At 39.2% G+C, this 14,794-nt stretch overlaps 1 protein-coding gene across 1 annotated transcript in view; it reads right to left on the reverse strand.

Moving 5' to 3' along the window:
- Window positions 1-1,027: 1,027 nt before the first annotated feature.
- Window positions 1,028-14,794, reverse strand: part of tmx3b (thioredoxin related transmembrane protein 3b) — a 35,366-nt gene continuing 21,599 nt past the window's right edge. The window contains exons 14-16 of the mRNA XM_044339572.1: window positions 11,408-11,537; window positions 9,493-9,561; window positions 1,028-4,326 (exon numbers count right to left, since the gene is read on the reverse strand). Of these exons, the coding sequence (XP_044195507.1) occupies window positions 4,051-4,326; window positions 9,493-9,561; window positions 11,408-11,537 (475 nt within the window). The 3' untranslated portion in view covers window positions 1,028-4,050. The remainder of the gene's footprint in view (window positions 4,327-9,492; window positions 9,562-11,407; window positions 11,538-14,794) is intronic.

The raw sequence follows: 14,794 nt of genomic DNA on the forward strand, positions 1-14,794 counted from the left end.
CCTTAAACAGCTGCAGCCATCTATCAGCCATAAATGCAAATAATACTGCATTCCTGACAGGATCAGCAAAGACTCACAGAGAACAAGAGTGGGTTGGTTTCCATGGTGAGCAAAGCTAATCAGCCTTTTCACATCTTGTTGATTGACACCAACCGAACTCAGAATACCCTTGAAACTCAGGCTCAAAGCATTAACTGAAATAACCATCTATCTTTCTACCTTGACCGTGCATGCGACCCTCAACTATTAAATCCCCCCCCTGTCCCCGTGTGAGTCAGAAATGAGATGATTACTATCTTGCCTTAATTTGCCATTTCAACATAAGACAGATGTCAGAATGAGCAGCAAAGTGTAATTGCCCTTGTCTAGGGCTCGAGATTGTTGGTTCTCCAACAGAAAAGAGACAGCCTCCTCCTTCATTTGCCACGCGATGAAACTCATTCTCAGAATATATAGCGAGGTAATTGAGCGATGAATTACTTTTTGCATCAGCACCACTCAATGACACTGATTCTGATGTAGTAATATATTATCTCCCCCTTTGTGGTAATTTATCCACAAAATGACATCCAAAGAAAAATGAACATTCCTCCTCCTTTACCAGACCTGAAAATCAACCATTCAAACTTCACAACAAGCAACAACACAACACCGGGTCAGGTTTCGGAAAGTACATCCTGACGTAGTGCATTTTTATTTATGTAAAGTCACGTCTGAAAGTTTGACTCGCGAGCGCCGTCATTCCCTAAAGAGAAGAAATAAATGAGTTTCACATCAAGTAATGCAATCTTCAGCAGTTAAACCTAGATCTCTAAAAATTTGATTATATCTGCCATAATTGAGTAGACACCTCTACCTAGAATTATACTGGTGGAAGAAAAAAAACACATTAATATATGTGATAATTGGAAATAGATTGGAGAAATAGCTGTCTAAACAGAAGACAGGCAGATAATTTAAAAAGAGCGAAAGAAAAACAGATGGAGTTTGTGTATATGAGATGCAAGGAAAGATACCAGTCAACAAGAAAAAGAGGACAATCTTTATTTCAATCTTTCAAACCTGTAATAAAGTGTGACAATCTCAATTCAAACCCAAAGAGGAAGTTTGGCAGAGAATGGTAGGCAACTACAAAGACCAGAAGGCAAGGCGAGGGCATGGTTTCCTTTAGTGCAGTTTCACAGTAATAATACAGATTACCTCTGTATGTAAAAACAACAGGTGTGCTTAGGTTGAGGTGCCTAAGTTGATCAAGGTACGAGATTTACTGAGCTACAAACGCACAATAAAAATCAACAACAAAACCCGAAGCCATCTTATTACTCAGCTACACTTTTTTTTTTTTTTTTTTTTTTTTAAAGGTTACAGATTGGGGATAAGGATTGGGGTTATCTTTACACAACATAAACAGCTTAAAACATTCATTGAAAATATCATTGTAATTAAGGGTCCACTTTGTTTGCTCAGAAGTCCGGGAGTTGGTTCAGTGAATTGCGGTTGAAAGCTCAGGAAAAAGCTGGTAAGATTACTTTGTTAAACTACTGTTCCCAAAGTAAAGTTTTATGCCCGTTGGCTGTTTGCAGTTTTCAGAAAGCTTGACATTCATTTCTCATTTCAAACTTTACATTTCTTTTAATTTCTTCTAATTTTCTTTGCGGCTCTGTGCGTTAGACACAATATAAATGCATGAATGTTTTGGATGAATAAAAAAAAAAAAAAAAAGATACAGAGCAAGAATTAATCCATTGTACCCCTTTGAATTTAATATCTTCCTAATGAGCTTCTCACTATGAGCAATGGGGTTCTGCATGACTGCCAAATGTGTAACCATCATGGTGATATTACGTGAGAAGTTTCTGTATTTCTTTTTTTCCTCTGAAGCCTTGTCACTGGTTTAATGTAGGTGGGGCTCAGCTGGAAAAACGGTGAGAAGTGTGAAGAGCTATTTCAGGCATTAGGAATGATTTTCTCCGTAGGCAATGTAAGGTGACTTAATAGTTGGAGCACTTTTATGGCTTGGATGCTCGTGAATCTCTCCTGCTTGAATCATCAGTGCAAAGGATTAACAAGTGTGTCAGAAAATATCTGGTTCTTTGAGAAAACGTCACAGGTATGATCCAGACACGGCTTAAAATTCTGCTACGTGTACCGCTAACAGCGAGTGGAAGCTAAAGATTATGCTGTTGAGAAAACTTTAAACAATAATCTGCAGTTCATATCAATTTGCTTTTGAATTCTGGGTCAATTTTGGATAAATTCAGCTACATGGGGCTGGCTTTTTGTTCTCAACTGCAACAACAAAGTTTTTAAATTTGCTACAGCTCTAAATTCTCACCACTGACTGGCTTATTCTCCTTAGAAATTGTGACGGAGACTCATGGGAAAACACATGATCTCTTAGAAATTAAGTTTAAATGATTAAAACTGGTGGCCATAACATAAACTTCTAGGATCATAACATTATCCAGGAGCCTCTCATGTTTCTATGTTAAAAAATATGTCGGACATCATTAAAAGGATAATTTGGGTTAACTAAGGATGTTTTGTCTAACTCTACCTTTTATTTTACCATTATGTAGTCGCAAATATTCAGTTTTAAAGACAGCTACAAAAGATAATATAATATGTTTCAGCCATGATTAAACTGTCTCCACAAAGCATCACTGGGTTACTATAAATCCAACCGGTTGGAGTGTACTGTGCGTTTCTCATAAAAATGGTATTATACTGGTCGTAGCAGATATTAGGAATACTTGCTCTTTTCATGAAGTGGCTGGTTGGGTGAATTCAGGAGGAAGCCAAAACCTTTGCTTGATTTCAGCTATTATATAAAGTTCAGTCACAAGGGTAAGAGAATAGGATAAAAAAAATGGACTTTTAAACCTTAAAACAACTTAACATAGTGAACTGTGCTGAAAACGTGGTGAAACTCAGTAGTAGGAAGACTGTCCTAATATTCTGTACGCTCAGTGTGTATCTCAGCGGACCTGGATGTAAACATCTTGCTGACTGAATTCAATATAGCAACCGATGATGGAGGACAGATTGAAATATGGAAACAGACAGAGCCAGTCTATCTGAGGAATACAAGTTGTTAAATGCAGCAGGAGTTACTGATGCATGTTATGGGTGTCTGCTATACAGGTAGAACCCATCTACACGAGGAATTTTTAGCAGGTTGTTAAAATTGTGCATTTGCCATATTGTAGTATCAGACAAGACTGATACCAATTACCAATCCAGCTTTTTTCATCAACTCTCCGACTCTCGACATAAATAGATACTAACAGGCAGCTGGCATGGGAAATAAGTTGAAATGCATGACTGTCTCGGCACTTTGCACCCCTAAAACAAGAAGAAATATTTTCAGGCAATGACGTACAATACAAAAAGCACAATTAATTTATGGCAGATTTTCCTTCTTGGGCACTTCCTATGCTTTCTACACATGGCAATTACTATACATGATAAACCTACACTTTGGGTTGGGGGGTAAAGGTAGACAAAATGTCTCAGAGTATTTAGATTCTATTCAGTTTCAAGGCAAGTTTGACCTGTTTCTACTATTGTAAGCTATTATCTTACATTTGAAACACAAAAAAACTGTAACAGAAGAACAGAAGGATTGGAAAATGACGAAAAGACGATAGGATTTGAGTGTTTAAGTGGTTACAAAACGACTATCTAACAACGTCAGAGAAAAGGTCACACATCACATGGAATAAACCACTGGTTGGTCGAATCATAATAAATAAGCGGTATGTTTGGTTCACAGCCGTCCCTTCTTCTCTTGAACATTATGTGTTTAGACTCCGGCATTAAAAAGGCTGTTAGATTTAAATATGATTCAGATGGCTTCACTGAGCGGCTGACCTTACATACTGACACACAGAACTCAAAGATGGGAGAACAGTCTGTGCTAGAGGGGCATGACGGGGAAGTGAGATGAAAAACAAAGAAGCAGAACAGTAATACATTGATATGTCTTTGAGTTTCATGTCACTGCATTTCACTAGGCCTATCATCCTCTATCCGGCGGGAGCCCCTGTGTTAATCGGTTTTCTTCTCTTCGGGATCCTTCTCTCCTACTTCTGGCTCCTCTTCCTCGTTCTCTCCTTCTTCGGGGCCCTCAAGCTCAGCGGCGCGTTGCCTCTCCTCCTCTTCTTCCTCCTCTTCGTCAGTCAGACCCTCCCTCTTGAGCGCGTCTATGTCATCCGAACCGTCATCCGACTCAGCTGTGCAGATGCCATAGCACATCAGGCTAATTACACCCAGTGGTAGGCCGAACAGGAAGCAGCCCAGCAGTGGAGAGCTGCGAAACACTGACTAATGTAGGAAGGCAGACATCGAAAAATGAAAGGTGAAGGAGGGAGAATATGGAGAAAAATGTAAGGTTTAAAAAAAGATGTGAAATATAGAAAAGGCAAAAAGAGAATAGCAAGAAAGGAAAGAAGAGAGAACAATATATTAACATTCTTTTACAATTCACTATTTCACACAAGATATTAGGAGATAAGATATTTAAGATGAGTTACTCTAACCACTATAAGAACATCAACTCCACTTTTCTTAATGTCAGTATGCTCTCCATATAAGTATGAACAAACATGCAAAAAGCCTATCCATCTATTAACATCACTCAGAATCTATCCCTAAACTTTTTTCTTAGTAGGTAACCTTTTTTTAGTGATATGCACCTCTAAAGCACAATATCATCTGAACTGATAATGGAGTGCACTATGCACTGTGGAGCAGTGATTTATGAGTGGGTCCCCCGACCACGTGCGACCACACAGGTGACACAAATCACGCTTTCCTATCAGTGGCTGTGATGCAGCAAGACACTTAGCGATGCGATACCGATTTTTTTTGGCAGCAACACAACAAGCTGTAAACACAACACTGATCAATGATATGGCAAACAGTCGCCTATTTACACATTCAGCAGATATAGAGCAACATAAGCATGTATTATGAGTCATGTTTCTGTTCCCGATGAATTCAATTTAAATATTCACACTTTTAGCTCTGTTTTGGTCTCCACCAATTCCTGAGGGTTTTATCTGTTGCATAAGCTGCTAAACACTCCACTGTGTTGCCTGTCTGCCATATGGGGAAGGCAGGTAATATACTATGGGTTCAGAGCTCTTTCCCCTGAAAACAGCTGCCTGCTATGGCTGGAAAAGACGCTGATGAGAGTAGTAGAACAACCAAAACAATGAGCTGAACGACACCGAAATGCTCTGTAGAGCAGAGAGGAAATGCAGAGTCATGTGATGATTCTCTGTGGGGTTGTCACTACTTGCATTCACTCACTGGGAATGTCTGGGAAGAAACTATTGGAGAAATTTACATTTTTGACCACACACACAAAATTTAATCTCAATCTGTCTACTGCTATTTCAGTCTGGACTAAAGTGGTGCAACAACCAACACTGCCATGCCGCTTGTTTGTTTGGTTAGAAGTATTGATCAGTGGAGCTTTCATATTCAGGCCCTGTCTTGTAGAGAGACCTCATGTCAAAATCTTGTTTTATTGTCTCATTAAAATAAATCTAATTATTTGGTGTTGGAGGTAGTGTTCTAAAATAGTACTGTTTGGGTTCTGGGCAAAATATGATTAAGTTGCCATGTAAAGTCTGCTGTCTGCACTGTGGCTGATGGGTACATAAAGGCAACAGGATACCCAAATGTACAGTAGGGACAGAGTTTTGCCCGATGGCCCCCTAATGGGTCAATTCGGGGCTGGCCTTATCTCACATTCACACATGTGACAACAAACACGCTAATAATTTATCTCGATTTCTTTCATTCCTCTTAGAAGCTGTTCAGGACAGCGGAGCACAATTGTGAAAGTGAGTATCTGACATTTTAGAAAAGTGTCTCTTAAAACAGCCAGTGTTTGTAATGGTAAGGAGACTCCCATTAGATATTAAGTAGAGTGAATTCAAAATCCTATTTAAAGCGCTGATCAAAATATATTTGTTGAAAATCACAGAGGCTTTTATGTTTAGTAGAGTTACTACGTTTTTATTCATTCATTTATTCATTCATTTGCATTACGCCATTAAGCTCCGACGAGTGTGCTCAGAAGGCAGGTCACAAATCATTTGCAGAAACTCAGACAGCCTTTAATATTTTAGCATTAATTACATTTTTGTCATGCAATTTCAAGATGTCTGTATTATGTTATACTGTTTGTGTCGCTATCTCGTACTGACTGTCTTGTTTTACACCGATGACCATATTGGAGAGTTCTACCCTTTTATCTATAATCCTTTGAGTGTATTGTACGTTTTAGATTGTGCAATTTGAACTGAAATAAATAAATACATCTCAAACTTCAAACACAAGCAGGTCCACCATTATACACAAGTCCGCCTGAAGACATTTTAAGTAAACATAACATGACCACACACATTCACACAGTAACTTTAGTAAGTTACGTTTGTCTAGACTTACTTTTTGTTGTTGTTTCTCTTTAATTTACTATCCGTACATTGTAAATTTAACACACTTTGGAGACTGACCCTTAGAAGCCCTTAAGGGTCAAAATGTGGTAAATGAAAGTGTCACTGCATTTATCCCTGAGGATCAGTTAGATACAGCGATCGCCAACAAGTGGCTGGAGTTGTTTTGCTCACCGGCCGTGAACAAAACATCTCATTCACATCCTTGTCCTGAACCTGCATATAAAATTAAACCTTTTTTCCTTGACGTTGTAATTTACCACTCCGCTCCTATAACACGCACAACCCCTCATCTCCTGCGGGCACGACCATGTAGTCACTGAAGGACAACCTCTTCTGCAAGTTCTTCTTTAAATGATCTCGATGACATATGAGTCATTTGGCCTTAATATAGAAGGATACATCAGAGACAATGTACCTCGAAGGGAGTATTCAGTCACAAATTCTGCCAGCCACTGAGCTGAGAAGAAGAGAAATATCCATGTTGCCTCCAGTCATTGCCACTGGAAGAGGGATAGTAATTGCAAATGCACTGTGTTGCTAGATGAGGTAGGGATGGGTATGCTATGCTAACACAGCTGGCTGAGTCATTGCGCCTAATGTGGCTGCTTCCTCATGCTCCTGTCAGCCGTGCATTTAGATAGGCTCTCTGGGGGAAAGGTGATGGCTGCTGCCTATCTGCTTTCCATCATATCATGTCACTGTGAGCAAGACTAGCCGGAGTGATACAAGCAGCTCACTAAAATTAGAGAAGCAAGAGGAGAAATTCACTTCCTTTCTATTACAGGTGTAAGACAAGACCTTCACACATGGATTCTTACTTTTGTGCGGCTACTAATGGGAGACAAATAAAATCTTGCACACTATGCTCTCACACAGCCCACAGAAATCTAATATTGTTTTTGTATTAAAACCTTGCCCTGTTTCTGGCAGGTGTAATTCTTCCGCTGATCCCATTTAGGAACCCGACTGTCAAACCTGACCTGACAGCTAAAGAATTAAACCTTCCATAACATTTCCAGAGGCATTTCTTTGTGCTTTGAGACAAAGCTCCAGAAGTCACAATACCTTCTATTTCGGCAATTTTCCCAATAAAATCTATAATTTTCCTTTAGGAGTCCTCTACATCCCTTTAAGGACATTGTTAAGGGCAGTGTTAAGCTCACCCGTGGTTACAGTACAACCGTGCCAACCGAGCAGCATTACAACACAGCTGTATTTACATTCCTAACACACCCTTGGTAAAATAAACACCAGTTCTCCCAAAAGAACCAACTACTTAGGGTAAAAAGTAGGAGGAGAAGGCAGTTCAGCCTCCTGACCGTGTCTCTCCACCCTCATCGCTCCACCTCCTCCTGCTCCGCTGCCTTTTTCCCTCTTTCCCCACTCTGTGTTTACTGCCTGCGTTGCATATTGCTCGGTTGTACGCCCAGTCTTGTCCTCTGAATTATGTTTTTTCTCCCAGTGGAAAAGTGTGAAACAGCGTGGCATTTGTTCTACAGCGTTACTGAACTTTGAGCAGGTTGCATATATACAATATTCACCTCAAATTAGCAAATCCAGTCAAGGTGAGGCGCAGTGTGAAGCGTTTCGACAAGTACAAGGTGTTCATTAGTATCATAATAATGAATGGTTTAATTGTAGAGGTATAGCGAGACAAGTATTTCAGCAGAGTTAGAAGAGAGGTATCCCAGTTGGATAACAGATAATTGCAGCTAATTAAAACTAGCACGAAATAATAATATGAGCCTAAAATTGATACATAAAAAAGCTTGAAGTTGCTGTAATCAAGATTTTTAGTCAAATCTATATGAATGTCTTTCAGCTCATTATTACGCTCCTACAGTTTCAACTGCCTGCACCAACTCAACCTTGCACACTATATTCTTTTATTTATAATTTTTAAACCTTAAATTTTAATTCTTCTTAAATTTAAATTCTTCTAAAGTTTAAATACCTCTGTTGTATAAAGCTACTTTCTAACCAAAGCTCTGGCAAACGCAATTTTATGTCACAATATGTAGCAATGAACTGGAAAGTATGAATGAGATGATAATAATAGTCCTTGTATACTTGTACATTACTATTTTTACTTTAATTTGCAACCTTTCTGTTTTCATTTCACTCTCACCACCCTCATCAGTGTCATTTCGAGAAGCAGTAAGCATATGTTTTCAGCTAAAAAAAAAAAAAACCCCTCTGATTAACCCACTCTACACTTACCTGCCCAGCAAATGACAGACAATGTCTCCAACTAGCTAGTGAACATAGAAGAGCATTTAGCAGCTAGAAAAACACATATTTCCCTTGTTAGTGGACACCAAAACAGAGCGACAGTAAAAGTAGACTATGAATAGAATATGGGATTTACAGTTGTCATATAGCCAGACACACAACTCCAGTGATTGCTGATGTTGCTCTATATCTGGTGGATGTGTAAACAGGCAACTGTTGGCTAACAGATTCTCTACAACTTCAGCGGTTTATGTGGCAGGTTGTTGTGCTGCAGAAAATGTCACCAAAAAAAAAAAATCAATTAACGCAAGTGAAACTGAAACTACAATATTGTGTTTGTTTTAACTTCCCTAACTATCTAAAATTGAATATATCTGTATATATTAGACATATCTGTGATTGATGTAGTCAGAGACTGCATAAAAAGAGATATATAACGGTAACAGACTGACTCCATGAGCATCTTCTTGGAAGAAGTGTGAGCACTGTAGATGTGATTTAATTATGTAGCGCTAATGTGCATCTCCTTTAAGACTTCACATTAAAAAAGAGTACTTATAACTCTACACTCCTGACTTGCAGTGCTAACAGATTCATCCAATTAAAAAAAAAAAAAAGCATATGTTAATATTACAACAGCAGTGTTGCAAACATTTATAAAATAACCATTTTGACATTCAACATTCAAGTTGTGAGCTGAAGTTCAAGCTAAATCAAAATCAATCAAAAGCTATATAACCCTGCTTGGCAAATACTTTCTGTGTACATGAAGCTCATACCAACTTACCATAATGGTGGATCTGGCATCAAAGGCCACACGTTTGATCCTCTGAATGATGCCGTCACCTCCGTATGCCTGCAGGGAGACACATTATTTCATGGAGACAGAGGAGAGCTAGTGGGGAGGAAATAGTTTATATGCTAATTTTACAATCCCCGCTCATGTAGTTCATATGCAGGTTTCATCTGTTATTTAGCTCGGTATCAACAATTTGATGCAATTACTTGGTGACAACTCCGCAATCCTTAAACAGCAAAACATTTATCAATACGTCAATATGAACTAAACACACAGTTTCAGCTATTTGTTTAAATGCTCGGTACATCCCAGACATTTAAAATATTGTCTAATTAAGCGCTTCCCTGCACGAAATTATCTGATGTACCTGAATTAAACCTGTTCACTGTCCAGCAGTTCTGCTCTGCCTGAGCTTACTTATTGACGACTACAACCAGGGAGCCAAAGAGTGATCTGTCCCGACGCTAATTCATCAGCATGGCCAATTAGCGAGCTCTGACTAAGGAGGACTTCTGTGAACGAGGTAAGACGATTTGGTGGAAGCAGCTGTTGCATTGCATTTGCTTACGCTGTGTGAGGACTACACAAGCAGTTACAGACGTTTTGATGAAGGTTTTTATAGCGTGTTATTAAAGTTGTCCCTCTGTAATTGCATCAAATTCTGGATGGCAACCAGAAACTGCACGACCAGTGTGAAGCAAAGGATAGAAGACAGAAACTGAATCCTCTAAAAGCAACTCTATGTACTCCAAGAGCAGAGAATTGGGACACACTTCAAAAATGTTAACTATTGGTTTAAAACCTACGAGAAGAGATGACACAGCCTGTCAGCTCTCTCTACTCATGGTTGGCTCATGCGTCATGGAAGACTAAGAATTCCCTTCATGCATTTAATGTTTGTTATGAAAAACTAGAGCCCGACCAATAAATCGACCGGGCCGATGTTGCAGATGTATCGACGTTTATGTCAACCGATAAATGACAGGAAATTGAAGTACAGAAATGAAACTGTCATCATTCTATAGTTTGTCCACCAGAGAGTAGTGACAAGTTTATTTTTTCACTGTAAAACATCCTGCCCAGTGCATTTATTGGGCATAATTATTGAAAAAAATAATTTAAGGGAACCTTTACAATAACGTTTATTTACATTATGGGTTTTATATTATTATCTGATTTTTTTTAACTCTCAATTTTGGTATTGGCCTCAAAAATTCTGTATAATCAAGTAGGAAATGTAGGTAATTTTTTGCATAATCTCACTTTAATGCACTTACTGCCCTTGGTGTATTTCTACATGAAGCATGAACCAACCTTGAGACACCTCATGGCAATTATTACCAGCATGACACGAGGAAGCTGAGACTGTCCAGGCTTTGGCTGGAAGTGGAGAAACATGGAGGTTTCTTTTGCTGTGTATTTGGTGGGAGGTGGTTTGTTTTGCCAAGCAAAAAATAGCCCAGACCTTTCTTGGGGAAAAAAGGAGAGGACCTCTGGCTGTTTGGCTTATGGTTTCATACATCTGGTGACTTTAGAGTAGTACAGGGAAAATGACGACATTTCGTTCCAAACAGCATGCAGATTAGTGTACACACTACAATACAAAGTCATGTAGTAATCTCAGTGTTTGACTAGGAAGACAAAATTATTGTAGATAATCTATTCAGGAGGGACAGAAATATCAAATCTAAACATGCAAAAGGAGATTGCAGAAATACCTCATCTGGTGAAATTTTCCAGGGAGGACTTAAAATGCAAGGCAACATGCTTGATTAATGAAGACTACTGGTGTGATTACAATGGTACAACACAAGGGGAATAGGGGGGCTACACTGAGCTGAATGCATAAACAGAGAGTAGCAGAGGGAGGAAGGGGGGGGAGGGAAAAGGAGAAGATTTGGACCTGTGCAGAACCGTTCAAAACACCGCTGATGAATTGGACCAGCTGCTCCATGGTCTCAATCGGCTCACTGGGCAGGAAGTACTGCTCATTGGATGTGTTGAGGATGATAACGGAGGGCACTGTCACCTCGCTGAAAAAAAAACACAAAAAAAAAAACAGGAAATGCAGCTTTTAATCTCCTTAACCTCAGCACCTTGGACTGCCATTATCAAAGTGCATCATTAGATGGGAGCAAATTGTGGTTGCTTAAAGAACAAACTGTTACACTGTGGATGTAATAGTGAGATAAACAAACCTTTTGTACTGAGAGCAACATAACTTTTCCCATGGGCGTTCTTTCAAAGAGAGGGGTTTTTTTTTTCAGAAGGAAAAAGACGATGCAGCCTGGCCTATTTCAGAGTGGCGTTTCTTCTATCTTTTATGCAAACTGTGTGCAACTCAGGGGCTTTATGGGTTTGTGCCGGTCACAGTTAAAGAGACCTTTACAAATTACAGCTGACAAGTGAATCGCATGGAGTTCAGAGGAAAGTAACTGCTGAGACACATATAAAACATATACAAAGAAGAGCCAAGCAAGCCAGTGATCTTAGATGCTTTGTTTCAGCAGAAAACACAGAAACTGAAAGACATACACACTGCACACTCTCAAGCCATCTTGTATAGACAAATCAGCAGAGGAATTACAAAACTCAAGTCAGATAACGAACAAGGTCATATAAACAAGCAATCCCTCTTTCAAACGTCTTGCGCAACACCAAAGCCAGGCTTAGATAAGGTCTCCTAGTGCTTAGACACACACGCACACACATACATACACACACAAGCACACGAACAGTCCATCACGGTGCTGCCACCTCACATCCCTGCGGTGTTACTCAACCCGGCAACAAATTGCACACACACGCACACGTATCCATCACTGTCCCAATCCACCACCCAGCTGAGATCAGGAGTGCAAACACACATGCCCATGCGGTAGAGTCATCAACGCCTCACTACTCTGTCCAGATGAGATCTCCAAGCACATATAGACACACACACACATGCACACATTATGAATGTGTATTCCATCTGATATCCAGCCTACTCAACAGATGGCACCCATTTAAAATAAATATGGATTAGCCTATTCACCTCTGTGAGTGGAGACTACTGGGGGTTTGCTGCCCATAATGAAGGCTTATATACTGTACACTATACAATTACAACTGGCAGAAAAGACACATCCTCTACCAAAAATGGAAGATTTCTGCTTTTTTGGCTGGACTGCAACAGCGGGGTCAGCTCTATAAATGTAATAGTATGTGACCGACTGACTGAGTGATAAAGTTACACCATTGGTCGCTCTAGCGTTTCATACACAGTCCAGCCATATGCTAGGTTTTGACCTACTCTTGTTATTTTAAAAACATACAAGGATTTTAACCATGTTTATTTTTATTATTAAACGAATATTTGACATTTTGTGATTTTGTGATTTATTGACTTTGGTGATCGATGCCACCCTGATCTTTGTTAACTATTGAACTAGAGCCAGGACATGGTTAGCTTACGTTAAAATAAAGACTGGTAGCAGGAGGAACAGTTAGCCTGGCTCTCTCCAAAGTTAAAAATACACCTACCACCACCTCTAAAGCTCACTAAATAACTAGTATCTCTTAAGTTTACACAGCAGAAATGTAAAAAACAACAATTTGTGGTTTTACAGGAAGTTATCTGCTGTAGCAATGTCTGGGCTAACACGCTATGTGAAGCTACTGTAAGCTAACCGTGTCCTGGCTTTTGCTCTTGATGCACAAACATGAGGGGGGTATCAATCTTCTCTCAGCAAGAAAGGAAATAAGACTATTTCCCAAAATCCTTAAAAAACCCCCACCCACTCAAAAATGTGTTTTTCTTCTTGTTCCTTCAGTCGGATGTTTGAGCTTCACTGTGCAGAATGATATATGTGCAGAGTTTGACACTAGAAGGCTGTTTTCACTTTCATCTGCTGAAAGTGGAAAGTTTGTCTGTGCTCATTCAAAATCTAATCTTAAGAGGTGGGCCTATGAGCATGATTTGACATGACATCAAAACTAGTTTGGAGCCAATCGTGGTCTAGTATGCAACTTGTACAAGTGTGATTTGGAAACTTGAAGCCTCCAGTGCACAAACACTGTGAATGGACTTTATAGTGAAGTAGGAGATATCTTGAGTCCAGATTCTGTAATTTTTAATGAGGGAGAAGGAATAGATTTTATTTTAAGGATTTCAACATGGCAATTATACTTTTCTGTGGGAAAAAACATATCAGACACACATTATTGTTCCAAGCAGAGTATTTTCACACATGTCTGGAGGGGATCTTTAACTTTTCCTTTAGAAAACAAGTGAAATTAGATTTTAAATAACTAAAAATCTAAAAGTATCATTTACAGTTTACAATCTTTAGTGTAACTTACTGCATTTTCTTTGCCGTCATTCGACTTGCAGCTATAAATATTAGTATAACATACCTAAGTGAGTGGACTTAAAATCTGCATGAAAACTGGTTTAGACTGATCAACCCCTTTTTCAAAAAAAAATCCTGGATATCTTTAAGTAAGTAATATTAAAAAATGAAAAAAGAAGCATGGAAGTTCATGACCTTCATTTCATGTATGAGCTGAGACTTTGGTCTTCAAGTCAAATGACTACTGGTTTGGTGGTTTTGACCAAGCGGCAACCTCCAGGGCTGAAAATTGAAGCCAACACAAAGTGCCAAAAACTGCAGTTCCTTGAGTGGCCAATTGAGGCCATAGACCCACATGTTAAAATGCCCAACTTCACAGCAGAAATAAACATGTTTACAGCCTGGTACAAAAAAACGGTTTTGGTCTCTGTAGCTAATTTCCCCTTTCATGACAACTGTACATGGGTTGAATTTTTTCAGAGTATAGGCGTAGCCGTCGCTATTTCAATGTGTTTTCAGTTCATGAAAGTTAATTGTAACATTTTGGTCACCTAAAAAAGTCTTATTCAGCATTTGGTTGTACTAAAAGACCCTTTAAGGAATCAGATGTTCAGTTTTTCAGTAAGTACATTTTGTTTTGATAGTTTTAAGCCTGTTCTTTGCTAGTGAACATTAGCATTAGCATTACCACAGTTAACCACAGACTGTAAATGCACTGTGCTAACCAACCTAGCAGCTAGCCGCTAGCATTAGGGTCAGCTCCACCCTCTCATCCAAATATAGTCCTTCAGGCTCCAAAAATCCAAGATGGCAACGGTCAAAATTCCAAACTTGAGGCTTCAGAATTGGAATCCACAAACCAAACAGTGACGTCACGTTGGCTACGTCCATTATTTTTTACGGTCTATGGTTATGACTTTACTAGTCATTTACCTTTTATGATTACAAGTCTAACC

Source organism: Thunnus albacares, chromosome 21 (assembly GCF_914725855.1).
Source record: "Thunnus albacares chromosome 21, fThuAlb1.1, whole genome shotgun sequence".
NCBI classification, from domain to species: Eukaryota; Metazoa; Chordata; class Actinopteri; order Scombriformes; family Scombridae; genus Thunnus; species Thunnus albacares.